General features: G+C 45.9%; 1 protein-coding gene across 3 annotated transcripts in view; it reads right to left on the bottom strand.

The window, feature by feature from the left end:
• MGAT4B (alpha-1,3-mannosyl-glycoprotein 4-beta-N-acetylglucosaminyltransferase B) overlaps nt 1-15,237 on the bottom strand; it is a 1,507,233-nt gene that overhangs the window by 564,828 nt on the left and 927,168 nt on the right. For all 3 annotated transcript variants that reach the window (XR_014966618.1, XM_085617756.1, XM_085617757.1), the window contains exon 7: nt 11,770-11,845. Coding sequence is in view for 2 of the 3 variants with exons in the window: in XM_085617756.1 (XP_085473882.1) it covers nt 11,770-11,845 (76 nt within the window). In the remaining variant the exon portion in view is untranslated. The remainder of the gene's footprint in view (nt 1-11,769; nt 11,846-15,237) is intronic.

Raw genomic sequence — 15,237 nt, 5'->3', positions numbered from 1 at the left:
GGAGATACTGGGTTGCAAGACCACCAGACCGTGATGTTGTAAATTGAAACAGCAATGTGATTAAGCATTTACTAAAGACATTAATGCTCCCCTTTAGATCATGTTTTCTTCGTTATGTTGACCGAAGTCCGGACTCCATTTTGTATTGATATGCTGCCATGTGTTCACCACGAGGAGAGTCCGACCTCTGTGTTAGTTGCTCTTGTAATCTGCCTAGCAACAGTTTATAAATAGCTCCCTCTTGTCCATCTGGCGCATGCCCAGACTTGACCACATCTGTTATAATTAGCTTTGCTTGACCATGTGTTTTCGCGGGCTCAAAGAGTGTGTTAGCTCCGCCCATGTATTGATTCAATATCGAGAATGACCATAAATGGTAATGTTCTTCGGCCTCATGTTGTATCCACCCACTATGAGCCCCTCTGTTGTGTATAAAAGGGGACTGTGTACGAATGTTCTTTGTGCTACTCCATGCAATACTGAAGAGTGTTGTGTGGATTGTAGGACCACCCTTAAGGGTTAATAAATGCTGTTTTTGTACTTTGCAGTTTCCGTGCCAACTTCCTTATAGATTCCGTTACAGGAGAGCGAACCCTTGTGCCTTGCGGGCCTAGCTGGGGCCTATATTCATCAATTGGCGCCCGTCACGTGGGGCTCATCGGCGACTCGGATGCTCGAAGGACTGGTCGCGACGAAGGTGAGGAGTTTGGCCGGGGACGTGATCACTGCCAGCGGCGTCTTAGCCCTGGCATCCCGAGGTCCTTCTTCCTTCCCTTCCGAGCTGACCGTCTGGGTGGCGCCGGTCATCGACTGAGACCTCTTCTGTCGGTCCTGCCGTGAGAGCCGTTTGGGCGATTGTGGAGCTTGGCAGTTGGAACCTGGACTCTTGATTGGTAAGAACCGTTGTACGGTACTTGCTCCGAGTTTTTGAAGCCTGGGTTGGTTATTTGAGTTTGATTGATGATGACTAGTCATATTTTGAATTTGTCTTTGTGAAAATATATGCGTTGCAACACATATAGGCAGGTAATGTGGAGAAATTTCTCCGGAGCTGTGTAAACTTTGAACGGTGCAACGATTAAGTGCCATTTTCTTTATAATATTGCATATTTTGCATTATTTCTAGCATGCCTGCTTTTAGCGCACTCCGTAAGTGGTGCTGCTGTTTTGGAAACCGGTTAAACCTCGAGGAATCTGCTCCAGCTCCCCCAGAGGGGACTCCTAATAGGGATATGCACGTGAAGCATGGTCTTTCTTCCATAATGTACAGCACGCTATGGAGGAAATACACGAAGAAGGATCCTGAGTTGCGATGGCCTTTGTATGGATCGTTTGATATACGTAAGATTGAGTATGTGGAACAGTGTATGTGTAAGCGACGTGCTCGTCAGGATATGTTTGAGTGTGTGCGATTATGGGTGAAGGAAGTGCGTGAGCGAGAGAAACGTGAGAAAGCGCTGTTTGATAAAGAGCAACGGAAGAATGACCATGTGCGAGCGCAGGAAGCGAAGCGTCGGGAGGACAAAGAGCAAACGGACAGACAAGAGAAAGAGCGTAGGCTACAGGTCTCGGGTCAATATGTTGTTCGTCAGCCACTTTATCCTGTCCTTAATAATCCTGATGATGATTTTTATTTACTAGATCGCTCTCCGCCCCCTTATGTTGGTGCATCTGCTCCGCGGCCGCAAGATTCTGGCCCGGCTCCGGGTAAGGTCGACACACGGTCCATGTTATCGGCCGAGCATATGGCTGAGCTTCGGAAACTTTCCCTCCGTGCACTTAAGGGCAAGATATCTAAGGAGGACTTGTTCCATACTTGGGGGTCGTGGCAAGATAGAGAGAGGGTGTATTTTCTGTCTCATTTCGCGGATGAAGTAATTGCTGCTTTCCGAAAATATTCTAGTGTCCTTGAGCCTGACGAAGTGTCTTCGGATGCCGGAGCATTACGTAATGGTGTTTTTTCTCCCCCTAAGGCTCCTGAGGCGGCTCGGCGGCTGTTCGCTTTGCGGGACGAGGTGCTGGCCCTTAGAGAGAGAGCACGTCAACAAACGGAGGAGGAGAAGCAGTCGGATTCGTCTGCAGCAGGGGGCCACCCATCCGCCTCCCAGTCAGATAAGGATGACATAGTGCATGCTAAACCAATGCGAGAGGCGGCGCCTTTGTATGTTCCTCCTAAGGGAGCAGGGACTAGCTCGGATATTAACTCCGCCGATGCAAGGGGATATTTTGTATATAACTGGGTTTACACTCCATGGCATAGGGCCGATGTTATGGCCCTAAAGAATGCGTTGCCTGACCCCCGCAAGAATCCAGCGGCCTTCTATGAAGAAGTCGAGGGGGCCTTGAATTCTTGCATTATGACTTTAGCGGATATAGACCTGTTTTTTGGCCTTATCCTACCGCCGGATACGTGGCGCTCTGTCCGAAAGGTAGATGATGCGGTTGCCTTTAAGGCCCGGTGGTCTGACCTTGAGGATGAGGATAGGGAACGGAAGCCCGCACAGAAACCACCCCAGAATATTTTAGATCTCCCTGCGGCTATTGTGGCTAAGTTGAAGACGATTATCCCCCCTAAAAAGATTGACTGGAATATGTTAGCTGCATGTAAGCAGAAAGTTGACGAGTCAGTTGCGGACTTCTTTACGCGCTTTGAGGAGACGTTTCATGATTTTAGTGGTCAGTCGCTTACTGACGACACGGGCCGCCACCTTTTCGCGGACAAATATGTGGCTAATCTGCTACCGGCAGTTGCGGCCCGGTTAAAAGCGAGCGAGAGTTCCTGGTCCTCCGCGACGCCGACGGCCCTTCTGACTATCGCTCAGTATTATGAGCGTCAGGAGCACGAGGCGAAGGGCCAGGAGGAGAAGAAATCGAAAGATCTCAAAACCAAGGTGATGTTAGCACAAGTATATGGCCCGCCCCGACGGGGTAATAATAGAGGAAGGGGCGGATCTTATGGTCCCCCTCCGGGCCGATCTGATTTGAATAGGAACCAGTGTGCGTATTGCAAGCAATTGGGCCATTGGGCCAGGGATTGCCCAGTGTTGCGCGCTTCCCGTCAGGGGCATACTCCGGGTGGTCCGAGAGGTAGAGGGGGTTCCTCGAACTTTAGAGGGAATTCTAATGATAATGCCCGTTTCGATACTGCTGGGCAGCACCGAAATAGCTCAAATGTTTTCGATCGCCAGCACCAGTATCATGTATCGGATATCGATCGATCGGGATATCACGATTCTCAACATGCATAGGAATGCGTTGGATGGGGGTCTGAATCAGTTGAGGTGCCGGTCGATCAGACGGGTCCTTATGTATCGGCTGAGGTTTTAGGTTCTACTGATCAGTTCCTAGTAGATACAGGAGCGACTCGTAGTGCATTGTCTAGGTACTTGGTTCCGGGGGCTCCCCCATCCGGCTCAGTGGTTACATCGGTAGGGTTTGACGGTACACTTTCCCGAAGCCCTCTTTCACAGCCCCTTACATTTAAGGTTGATTCCTTTTCTGCGCCCTGTCCGTTTCTGCTTGCTCCGTATACACCGGATAACATTATGGGCCTTGATATGTTAAAGTATTTTAGGGCTACAATCCGCTGCTCCCCTGAGGGTGTGAGGGTGATATTAAATGACAACTACCCCCGGTCTGGGCGGATGTGTACGATATCAGAGGATGCGTTGTTGGCTACCCTCCCCCGAACTTTATGGGCGACTTCGGACACAGATGTGGGACAAATGGTGATTCCTCCGGTCCACATTAGTGTCCAGGAGGGGGCGGTGTTACCACGCCTCCCGCAGTATCGGATTTCCCAGGAGGGCGAGGAGGCTCTCACACAGATTGTGCAAGACTTGATCGCAGTAGGGGTAGTGGAAGAAGTTCCCTATAATATCTGTAACAGTCCGATTCTCCCAATTTTGAAAAAGGACACGGATGCAAAGGTCTATCGGTTCATAATTGATTTGAGGGAGGTAAACAAGATCGTGATACCTCAGTACCCGGTGGTTTCTGATATCACGACGTTGCTTACCTTGGTCCCGCCTACGGCGACCATGTTCTCAGTGATTGATTTGAAAAATGCCTTCTTTTCTATTCCCATTCACCCTGATAGCCGATTTCTTTTTGGGTTCACATTAAACAATAGATCTTATCGTTTTTGTAGAGTTCCCCAAGGCTATACAGAAAGCCCTAGTATTTACAGTCAGGCTTTGAAACGACAATTGGATTCCTTTGTTTTGCTCGAGGGGGTCGCGCTCATTCAATATGTCGACGACATCTTGTTGGCGGCTGACACCCTGGAGTTGTGTGAAAAGAGCACGTTATCCCTACTTTCCTTTTTAGCATCCCATAATCATAAAGTATCTAGGAAGAAATTGCAATTCTGTAGACCAAAGGTGACTTATTTAGGTCACCTTTTGTCTAAGGAGGGGCGTGCACTCACACCAGATCGTATCCAAGTAATTTTGGACACACCGAGACCATCCACGCAGAAGGATGTGCGTGCATTTTTGGGCCTTGTTTCTTTTTGTAGACAGTGGATATTGGGGTTTTCACACATAGCTAAGCCATTACTAGCTCTTTTGACAAAAGACACGCCTATCCCAATCCCTTGGTCAGATGAGTGTGATGCTGCTTTTCAGCAACTGCGACAGGCCCTTTGCTCAGCACCAGTGTTAGGGACCCCTGATTATGCAAAACCCTTTTCGTTGTATGTGCATGAGAAAGATGGATGAGCGTTGTCAGTTTTAGTGCAGATGCACGGCGACAAGCAGCGCCCTTGTGCATACTTTTCGGCTGTGCTTGATCCTGTCGCCCGAGCATTACCAGGGTGTTTTCGCTCGGTAGCGGCGACAGCTGTGTCAATACGCCAAAGTGAAGGAATTGTGTTGTCCCATAAATTGTTGGTGTTAGTTCCCCATGCTGTGGATGCCCTGCTTAATCAAACAAAGACGCAGCATTTGACCAGCGCCCGCTTAACGGGATATGAGCTGACGCTTTTGGCTCCTCATATTACGTTGAAAAGGTGCGTGACATTAAACCCGGCCACATTGTTGCCATACCCCGAGACCCAGCCTGAGGCGCAGAAAGCGCATGATTGTATTCTTGTGACTGAGGAACAAACAAAGGGTCGTATTGATCTCCAGGATACGCCCTTTTCAGATGTAGATGGAGAGTTGTGGGTAGACGGATCATGCCTGAAGCTACCAGATGGTACGACTTCAGCAGCGTATGCAATTACCACATTACACACGATAGTGGAGACAGCACGCATACCACAGAAATCAGCTCAAGCAGCGGAACTGATAGCATTAACACGAGCATGTGAGCTCAGTACAGGATTATGTGTGAATATTTATACAGATAGCCGCTATGCCTTCGGAGTAGCGCATGACTTCGGCCTACTCTGGAAGGAGAGAGGGTTTTTAACGTCACATGGAGTACAGATAATGCATGGAGAGTTAGTTCATAATCTTTTAACTGCATTGACATACCCAAAGAAAATTGCTATCGTTAAGTGTAGCGCCCATAGGAAAGTGGTTGATAAAGTTGGAGAAGGGAATGCGTTAGCGGATCGAGTAGCACGGGAGACTGCGATGCAGCCCGGCGCTACTGCCATGTATGTAGTAAAGTCACAGGTGGAGAGATGGCGTGATGCGAAGGAGGAAGTGCGAGAAATGCAAAGGACCGCTTCTGACAAAGAGCGGGAACAATGGGCTAGCGAAGGAGAACTGGATGACGAGGGTTGTTGGAGAAATAAACAGATGGATAGATGGAAGTTACCCACGGCTTTCGTACAACCTATGGTTCAGATGGCACATGGGCTAGCACATGTTGGAGCTTCCGCAATTGTGAAATTGCTTACCCAAGTCTGGGAGCATCCAGAGATTGCTAGCACGGCAAAGAGGGTGGTGCAGACCTGTATGATCTGTCTGAAGTATAATCCAGGGAAAGGCACTCGAACTCCAGCAGGAGGATTTGCGACACCCACTGCACCCTTTGAGGTTCTGCAGATGGATTACATCCAGCTTGAGCGCTGTAACAATTTGAAGTATGTTCTAGTAGTGGTTTGCGCTTTCAGCAAATGGGTTGAGGCGTACCCTACGAAAGACAATACTGCAATGACCACGGCGAAGCTACTGCTAAAAGAGTTTTTCCCTCGATACGGCGTCTGTAGACTTCTGTGGAGTGATAATGGCCCTCACTTTGTAGCGGATGTTATAAAGTATGTCTTGAAGGGCCTAGGCATCACTCAGAAGTTTCATGCCGTGTTCCACCCTCAGTCTGCCGGACTAGTCGAGAAGTATAATGGTACACTGAAGCTTAAGATCGCCAAAATCCAAGCTTCAACGTCTTTGACTTGGCCAGACGCCCTGCCACTGGCGTTATTGTCAATTAGGTCAGTGCCACACTCTCGAACCGGCCTTACGCCATATGAAATAGTATTCGGACGCCCAATGAACATTTGGGGTCCACCAAGGCCTAAGGCTGTGTATGATGTACCTTGTGTAATGATGAGCGATTATCTGGCACAGTTAACGGATAACTTGGTTTCTATTCATCAACAGGTCCGAGAGGCGCTCCCTGATCGGTCTACCGGTGAAGGACATGGTCTCCGGCCTGGAGATCATGTTATGGTGAAGGTCTTCGACAGAACGAACAGTTTGGAGCCGAGATGGGTCGGACCTGAGCAAGTCCTCCTTGCAACGAGGACGGCTGTGCGAGTCTCGAACCGAAAGAATTGGATCCATTCCTTGCACTGCCGAAAGGTACCGCCCGGATTGGTGGAGTCTGCCGTGCTGACCGATCAACGAGAAATCCTAGCAGCAGAGACAGGCCGTGCTGCGAAGCCGAATGACACTGAGGAGCTCTTTCCGGACCACACGACTTCTGGAGGAAGGCGATATCATCTTCGATCAAGGAAGTAAGGTTTCCAGTGCCGGGACATACTGTCAGAACGGCCCTTGGGTTAGTGAAACGGAGAGCCGATGAGGCAAGGGGGGGGGATCAGCCCTGCATTAGTGTAGCGACACCCGTCTTGGCCCGCTGGTGAAGAAATCAACCGCTGCCCAAGGGGAAGAGTTCTGACAGACTTTTTAGTTTCAGGAAGATACCAGGGTATTGTTTCTTTTGACATGGAGAAGAAGAAAATTCTTTGTGCGTTGGGGTTCATGCTAACAGTAGCTATTGTTGGCATAACTACATGGTTTGTGGAGGAAGTAACTCCTGCTCGGAAAACACTTGTGCTGACGACTCCAGTGCCTGCAGAGCACTACTTTTATACATTACCGTACCAAGAGTTGAAGCATCGACAATCTTACTTGAATAACACTTTCATCCAGATGCTGCATCATACCCACGTTGCTACGAATGCTACGAACTGTTGGATATGTGGGATGATGCCAGCCCATCAGAAGAAAGGAGGAACGCCATTCATACCACTTCCTTTCTCTCATAATGGCTCTTGTAGAGCATGGTACACTTTGCTTTTTGCCACTCGGAAACCGACAGTGGGACGATTGCTTTTTAGACTTAATAAAGAATGCCATCAGGACAAGAATGGGTATCCACAAGCGAATGGGACAATTTGGGAATGGGAAGAGTACTGACCGGACAATGAATCCATTCCCTATATCTTCACGAACACCAGAGACACTGTGGGGAAGGACAAATTCGTAATCCAAGTAGCACAAGCTCAAGCGGACCTGTGTGTCCAGAGTGTGGGTTTTATCCCTGTTGGTGTCAGTGATTGCATAACCGTATTGAACATTGACGGGTTGAATAACAGTACCTTCCTAGCGTCCCATAATACCTACTTTGTATGTGGAAATAAAGGCTATTACCGTTTGCCGGCTGGGTGGTCTGGGGTATGCTATGTATCATTCCTATTACCTCCTGTATTCCTAGCACCCGCGTCATATCATAAGGATTTGAAATTGTTGAATAATGTGACTGTAAACAGGTATAAACGTACTCTATCAATTGATGATGTGGATCAGACCGATACCAGCTTGCAACAGTATATTGACTTTAATTTAGGATTGTTTTTCTTTGTTGGAGCCGCTTTGAATAGTAGGAAGATCCGAAGATTAACAAGAGTGGTAGAAGCTGTGACCAATCAGACTGCTGCTGCTCTTGGGAATCTTACGGAAGAGTTACAAATAACTAGGATTGTTGCGTTGCAGAATCGTATGGTATTAGATGTGATGCTAGCTGATCGAGGAGGAGCCTGTAAAATTATTGGAAGTAGCTGCTGTGTGTTCATCCCTGATCATACGCCATCCGTTTATAACGCCATTAACAAGCTGCATAAAATAGCAGCTGAAATCCACACAGAAAACGGCACTTGGTCCTTTTCTGGGTGGTTTTGGGCGTTGGTTACTGCCTGGGGATGGAAGGTCTTAACTGGTCTCTGTATTATTATAGCAATTCTGTTCTTTTTCTGTATGTGTATCCAATGTGGACCATTATGCTGTTCTGAATGCATTTCATTCTGCATTCCAGATAAGAAAGCTGTTGCCGATGTTGCTCACCAAAAGGGTCTAGCTAAAGAGGTTAAAGGAATGATGATAATTGACATATATGATGATTATTCTTGGAAGCCGGATGTCTTCAGTAAATGCTGAAAGGGTCGTCTGTTGTAAATTGAAACAGCAATGTGATTAAGCATTTACTAAAGACATTAATGCTCCCCTTTAGATCATGTTTTCTTCGTTATGTTGACCGAAGTCCGGACTCCATTTTGTATTGATATGCTGCCATGTGTTCACCACGAGGAGAGTCCGACCTCTGTGTTAGTTGCTCTTGTAATCTGCCTAGCAACAGTTTATAAATAGCTCCCTCTTGTCCATCTGGCGCATGCCCAGACTTGACCACATCTGTTATAATTAGCTTTGCTTGACCATGTGTTTTTGCGGGCTCAAAGAGTGTGTTAGCCCCGCCCATGTATTGATTCAATATCGAGAATGACCATAAATGGTAATGTTCTTCGGCCTCATGTTGTATCCACCCACTATGAGCCCCTCTGTTGTGTATAAAAGGGGACTGTGTACGAATGTTCTTTGTGCTACTCCATGCAATACTGAAGAGTGTTGTGTGGATTGTAGGACCACCCTTAAGGGTTAATAAATGCTGTTTTTGTACTTTGCAGTTTCCGTGCCAACTTCCTTATAGATTCCGTTACAGGAGAGCGAACCCTTGTGCCTTGCGGGCCTAGCTGGGGCCTATATTCATCAGTGAGACAAGTCAAAGGGGCATTACAATATGAGGAATACCTGAAGTGAAGGCTCCCCAGGGTTACTATAGATGACCTTCCACTGGGGCGGGTGGAAACCCAGGGGTACCTCTGAAAGGAAAAGAGAACAGGGAGGGAGAGTGCAAGCAAGCAGAAGGCTATAGGAGGGAAAAGGGACCACACGGAGAGCCTCTCTTTCTTCTTTACTGAGGGGACGGCCACTGCCTAAAGAAACCAGGAGGAGGAGAACTCGAAAAGAGAAGAGTGGATCACAGGGACCCGAGGCAGCACAGGAAGTCGAGATGAGCCGGAACAAACAACCAGCCCTAGTGGCTCTGTATCCAACCCAGATGTATCTCAATTAAAATCATATCAAAGCAGTACAGTCGTCCGTGGTTATTGGGCTGGTGACACAGTTTTGGGCGCAACTGTCAATTGTGATCATGCAGGCATCGATGGTTGAGCTTGTCCACATTTGTTTTCAAAGATCCTGCCAGGTGGTTCACTAGCCGGATAATGTCATTATGGTCCAGCCATTTCCAGAGATATAGTACCTCATGGCACAGGGTCCTTGACCCCAAACAGCCCTGTTTGTTGTAATGCCACATGGCAGTGGTGTTTTCGTAAGCACCTGTAACAGTCTCTCATTGAAAGACAGAAGGAAGGCTTTCAACACCTAGCAGATGGCCATCAGATACAGAAGGCTGATAGAGAGCCAGGACTCAACCGGAAAGAGACCTCTGAATTCCACCTCTCCCAGGTGGCCACCCCAACCCCCGAAGCGTGCATTGATCACCACTGTCAGCTCTGGATGGTGCAGTGAGAGGGGTCTGTCGCTGATCCAATCGTAGTCCAAAACCACCACAGATCTTTTGCAGTATCCTCTGAAATCAGGCTGTGTTCAAAGGGGTTCCCTTGATACTGGGCCCACTAAGAATTCATATCCCACTGCATAGCCCACATATGCCAACAGTCTCAGCAGTCACAGAGTTGATATCACTGAAATCTAGGGCAGAGTCTGAAAAATTGGGATGAAAACAAACTGTACTCTGAATGGCTCAGATGAAGGGGAGCATCTGAGAAGGAGTCAAGTGTAACTTTGACATGCTGACAGTGAACACAAAGATGACAAGAGGTTTGCCGTGGTCTGGAGGTGGTTAATAACTGCTTAAGGCAAGCCCACTTTCAATACCAGCCATCAAGGTAGGGGAAGACTATGACCCCAGACCTCTGAAGGTGTGCTGCTACTACCACCATCACTTATGTGAACACACGAGGCACAGTGGTGAGTGAACTGAAAATGCTCCTGAACCACCATAAACTTAAGGAAGGGCTGATGTGCCCGTAGGACTGGTGTATGGACATTGGTGTCCTGTAGATCTAATGCCACCATCCAGTCTATAGGGTCGAAAAAGAAGCACTCTTCAGTGTCAGGACCACAAGGTGAGAAAAGGTCAAAATCAGAAGAGGTGTAAAGAGCACTGGAATTCTGGAGGTCCAACATGACACTTTTCTTCAGGGTAGTGCTGCCAATTTCATTTCATGCACCACAGTTGGAATACGAGTCGAACATGGAATACAATGTACGAGATCTGCGTTGTGGAATGTTAAGTGGGGCAAGTTGCAGCTGGGTTTGGGAGATAGAAGTGGCCCCGTGATGGATTTAGAGGGTCCAACTGGCATTGAGGGCAAACCTGCCGGCAGAATCCCAGATGGAGGGCATCTCAGCTCCTTGGGGCCTGCAGGTGTGCTAGAGGGAGTGGGAAGGAATCTGTAGAGTCAGACCATAGACTTGCTGAATCCTTCGTTCGTCCTCAGTGTCGCAGACGGCCTGGAAAATTGGGTTGTTCCACACAAGTTGCAGGATGGGTTCTGACGCCAAGCACAATGAGAATGAGAGGCATGCAAGACTTGGAGTTGTGACTCGACCCCAAGCACCACAAGCAGACCTGATTAGGATCAGTCACAGAGATTTGCTTGTAACAGTGTTTAAATCCGGTCTTTTTGGGTGGTGACGTTTCCCTTGCACACTGCAAAATTTGTGAGGTAAATGCTCTCAAAGAAACAAGAGGTTGACCTGGATCCGAATCTCATGGGTATAAAGAACGAAATTGACTTCCGCACGCAGGATTGGCAACTATTTAGGCACCCCACTATTCTGAAGCAGAACGGCGTCAGTGCAGAGCAGCACAGCTACACCTACCAGCACACAGAGGTATTACTGAAAAATGTCCAGATCCAGACTGACACCTAGGGAATATTCAAAAGGTGAGGAATCTGCACTTGGAAGTCTCTAGGGGAAACAATTTTTAAGCCAGGGACGCACTTCCCCCAACTCTTTAGGAACAGCGGCAGTGTAAAAAAGCTTGCATTGCCACCGATCCAGGAACAGAGAAAGAATGCTGTACAAAGTTGGAAGACTGGTTAGAGATGAAACATTCCTTTTTTTACTGTGATCACATATCAGTGTTTTCAAACCAAACATTAAGTCAACTGATGACTTACAACAGTTCTCAAGTCCCTGAAACATCCAGCAAAACAAGTATTACCTGAACATAGTAGGTGCCTTTGGACTGGGCATACATCATTAAAAAGCAGTAATCTAAGTTTTGCTTTGTGCGCCACCTAAAACAGAAAAGAACAGGATGTATATTACTGGCATGCCAGTGAATAAGTCCAGTGAAGAAGCAGTGGTCTGTAAGTAACTAAGCATTGCAATTTTGGAACACTACTTTTAAGGAGGAAACTAAGTTATACACATATAACCAAAGAAGTATTTAGGAAGTATATAGAGTTTGAATGCCAGAAGCTGAGAGCTTGACTACTGATGGACAGTACGCTGATGACAATTAATGTCTTTCATATGAGAGAAAGTGACCACTCAATGCTGAAGGCTTTACTGTTGAATAACATAATGCTTTTGAACCTACTGATTTGCCTTAAAAAGCATTAAGAGAGCGTACTTTAAACTTTTGCAGTGCTCACTATCTGAAATATCGAGGTCACTGTACAAAAACAGCAAGCCAAGAAAGTGGCCACTGTGCTAATGAACTAACCAAAGAACAGACAACATTCATTCAATGAACACTTCAAGATCATATTATCCAATTTGTCGGCAACTAAAAGCAAATAAAGTAAGCAAAACTGTTTTAAAAACAAGTGACAGTCCCCAGGCTTTCTGGTTCAATTAGATCTGAAGGTTTGTTAACTTTGACTAAAAAGCCTTTGAAAGTATATACAGTGTGAGTTTTTTTGCACTGCTCACAAACTGAAATGTCAAGGTTATTGTGGAAGTAGAGCAAGCAATTCAAGTGCCTGTTTTTGTGATACCAAACCTAACTGAGAATTATCTGGTAGTGCAGTTTTCATTGACCCTCATTTCAATAGTTTCCTGTGTGTATTCCAAGATGATTACATGGGATAATCAGTCAATAAAGAGCACCTATTGTTAACATAAAAACATTTATTTCAAGTACATGCAAACCGAGGACCCCAACAAAAAACAAATCCGCAGTGTCTGAGGAAATGACCGAAACGTAAATAAAGAAAAAAAAAAAAAAAAAAATCACAAAATATATGAGCCAGCTTTTGAGAACCGGTATTTCCTGAGATGGTTCTAAATTATTGCAAAATGTCAATGGAAGAGGGAGGTTTATAGTTATAAACATGGTAGCAGGAGGGAAATTCATAATATGGGAGTCATTTTCTTTATTAATCTTTATTGTCATTACATCAGGCATGGTGCTGCTGAAACTTAATACCACTCTTGAAATAGGACGTTTCGGTGCAGGGCAGCTTTAGCAATCATGGCTTCGGACTGGTTAAAGTCTATGGAGTCATGCTCTGTGAGATTGTGCACACAATTTAAATAGAAAACTTACAGAAATATTTCAACAGAATGACTCAGAATAATACAAAATACAGGAGAAGTTGTTCGGATATACTACTAATCCACACAATCAATATTAACAAAACTCCTTTATGAATCAGCTTTTTTCTTTGCCTATGCACCCTCAGTTCCCAAGCAGGACTGTGAAACATACTGAAAACAAGCATTGGCATAGCCAATAGGCCTCGCTTTTGGGACCATATAAGTATTTATGCAACTGTTGCATGGCTAAACACTTATAAGGTCCTAAAGGCGAGACCTATTGGCTATGCCAATGCTTGTTTCGGATTGCTGTATGTCTTTGAAACATGCTCATATGCGCTGATAAACATGGTTGAGAAATGCCAATCTGTGACTTTGAAAATCATAACGAGATGTGAGGCTGTGACTGTTCAAAATATTTGAGAGATGCCGGTCTGTGTTTGTTAAGTATATTTCACAGATGCCAATTTGTGATTAATCCAGTCAGGGAGAAAGCACAAAGCTGTGTGAAAAAAGTATACTTTGACAGCTGGAGATACTACACCGCCATACTAAGGCAGGACATTTGCCATCTTAATGCTTATAACATAGACACGTTTATGCATGATGGCTAGTGAAGAAACACTCCACCTTCATTACCTCCACAAATAAAATGAGTAACAATGATGCTAGGTAACCAACCATTCCTGTTGAAAGTAAAAACCAAATGGATCGTCTTGTGATATGCAGAGGTGGAAAAGGGTCACATGTGTAGGAGTAAGAGTTTGAGAGGTGTGGTGACGCGGCTACATTTAATTGAAGGCTGTGCAGAGGACAGAGAGGCTCCTGTAAACACAGAACAAACCAGATATGTTGAGGACTCAGAATATAAAATGTTATGCCATTACGGATATCAGAAGAATGTACAATTCCAAAGTGTTTCAACTCCCAGTTTACCTACCACTTTGGTTTCAAGAAATCAGAAAATAAGCAAGAGTAGCCACAGCCACATGAAACAAACAGGATTCATGTGCAACACACAAACCAAGAATTTATATATACACATGAGCCATCCATGTCCCACATGTATGGAGTGAAAGACCTGATTGCACAGGACTGGCAAACAATTTAAAGATACAGGGGAGGCCTGCAGAGGTCTTCTCCTGGCAGGTTACAGGTAAAAAGGCCTGTCCTTCCACTATAAGCTGTTGTTGCCACCACTGTTCGGTCTCAGCTCTCTGATGAGGTGAGCTAGTCACGATCAGTACTTAAAGGGCCTACAAGGTGTACGTTTCCGGACCATAGAGCCATGCACCCTGTCACATACTGTGTTACAGGAAGCCCTCAACGTAAATGCATAAGTGTCGTGTGCTGCTGCGAAAAAGTAAAAACACCTACCGAACTTGCAAAGGAGAACTCAAGAAAGGGAAGCATACTCAGTCTTCAGAGTTATATAGGGAAACCTTTTCTGCCCCAACACCATCTGATTGAATTGCTAAAACCTGCCTGGATTGCCTTTGTAAAGACTCAAATTATTTAGGTAGTTCAATCTGTCTGATGACACTACAAAACAAACGATTTCACAATTTTTGCCAATTTGGAAAATATTAGGTTTCTTTTGGGCTCCTCTTTAATTCTTATTATTCGCCAGGAACAGGGCTTTTAAATGGACATGCACTGCCATGCTCTGAGAACATGCACTTATTTTATTTGATAGGGAGATGACCAGCCCAGTCTGCGGAGGTATACATCATTATCAGTGGGAGAGTTACAGCTTGTCTCTCTATGCATTTCAAGCAACGGCCCAACCTATGGAACAATGGGACAGATGTAGTAGAGGATTTTGCAATTGCAAACCCTATGATTTGCAAAATCACTGGGATTGTGATTATAAAATTGCTATTTATTATGTACAAACCCCATTTTACAAGTCAGAAACGTTTTCCGACTTGTAAAGTGTTTTTGTGGCCCTTTGTGTGTGATCTACAACAGATACTTCTTAAAACAGTGCAAAGCTGTCCAGACCTGGAAATTATGGAATAGATAGATCACAGTCTCATGACTACTAGTTGTCCCTTCGCTAACTTCTTTTCATGGGTGTTTTTGAGACAGACTTCATAAGGCCTCCCCCGGCTTTTCGGTCACAACCACGACCTTCTTCACCGAC

Source organism: Triturus cristatus, chromosome 7, assembly GCF_964204655.1.
Source record: "Triturus cristatus chromosome 7, aTriCri1.1, whole genome shotgun sequence".
In the NCBI taxonomy this organism is placed as follows: Eukaryota; Metazoa; Chordata; class Amphibia; order Caudata; family Salamandridae; genus Triturus; species Triturus cristatus.
Note: the sequence above shows the minus strand (reverse complement) of the source record. Positions and strands in the feature narration are given on the sequence as shown.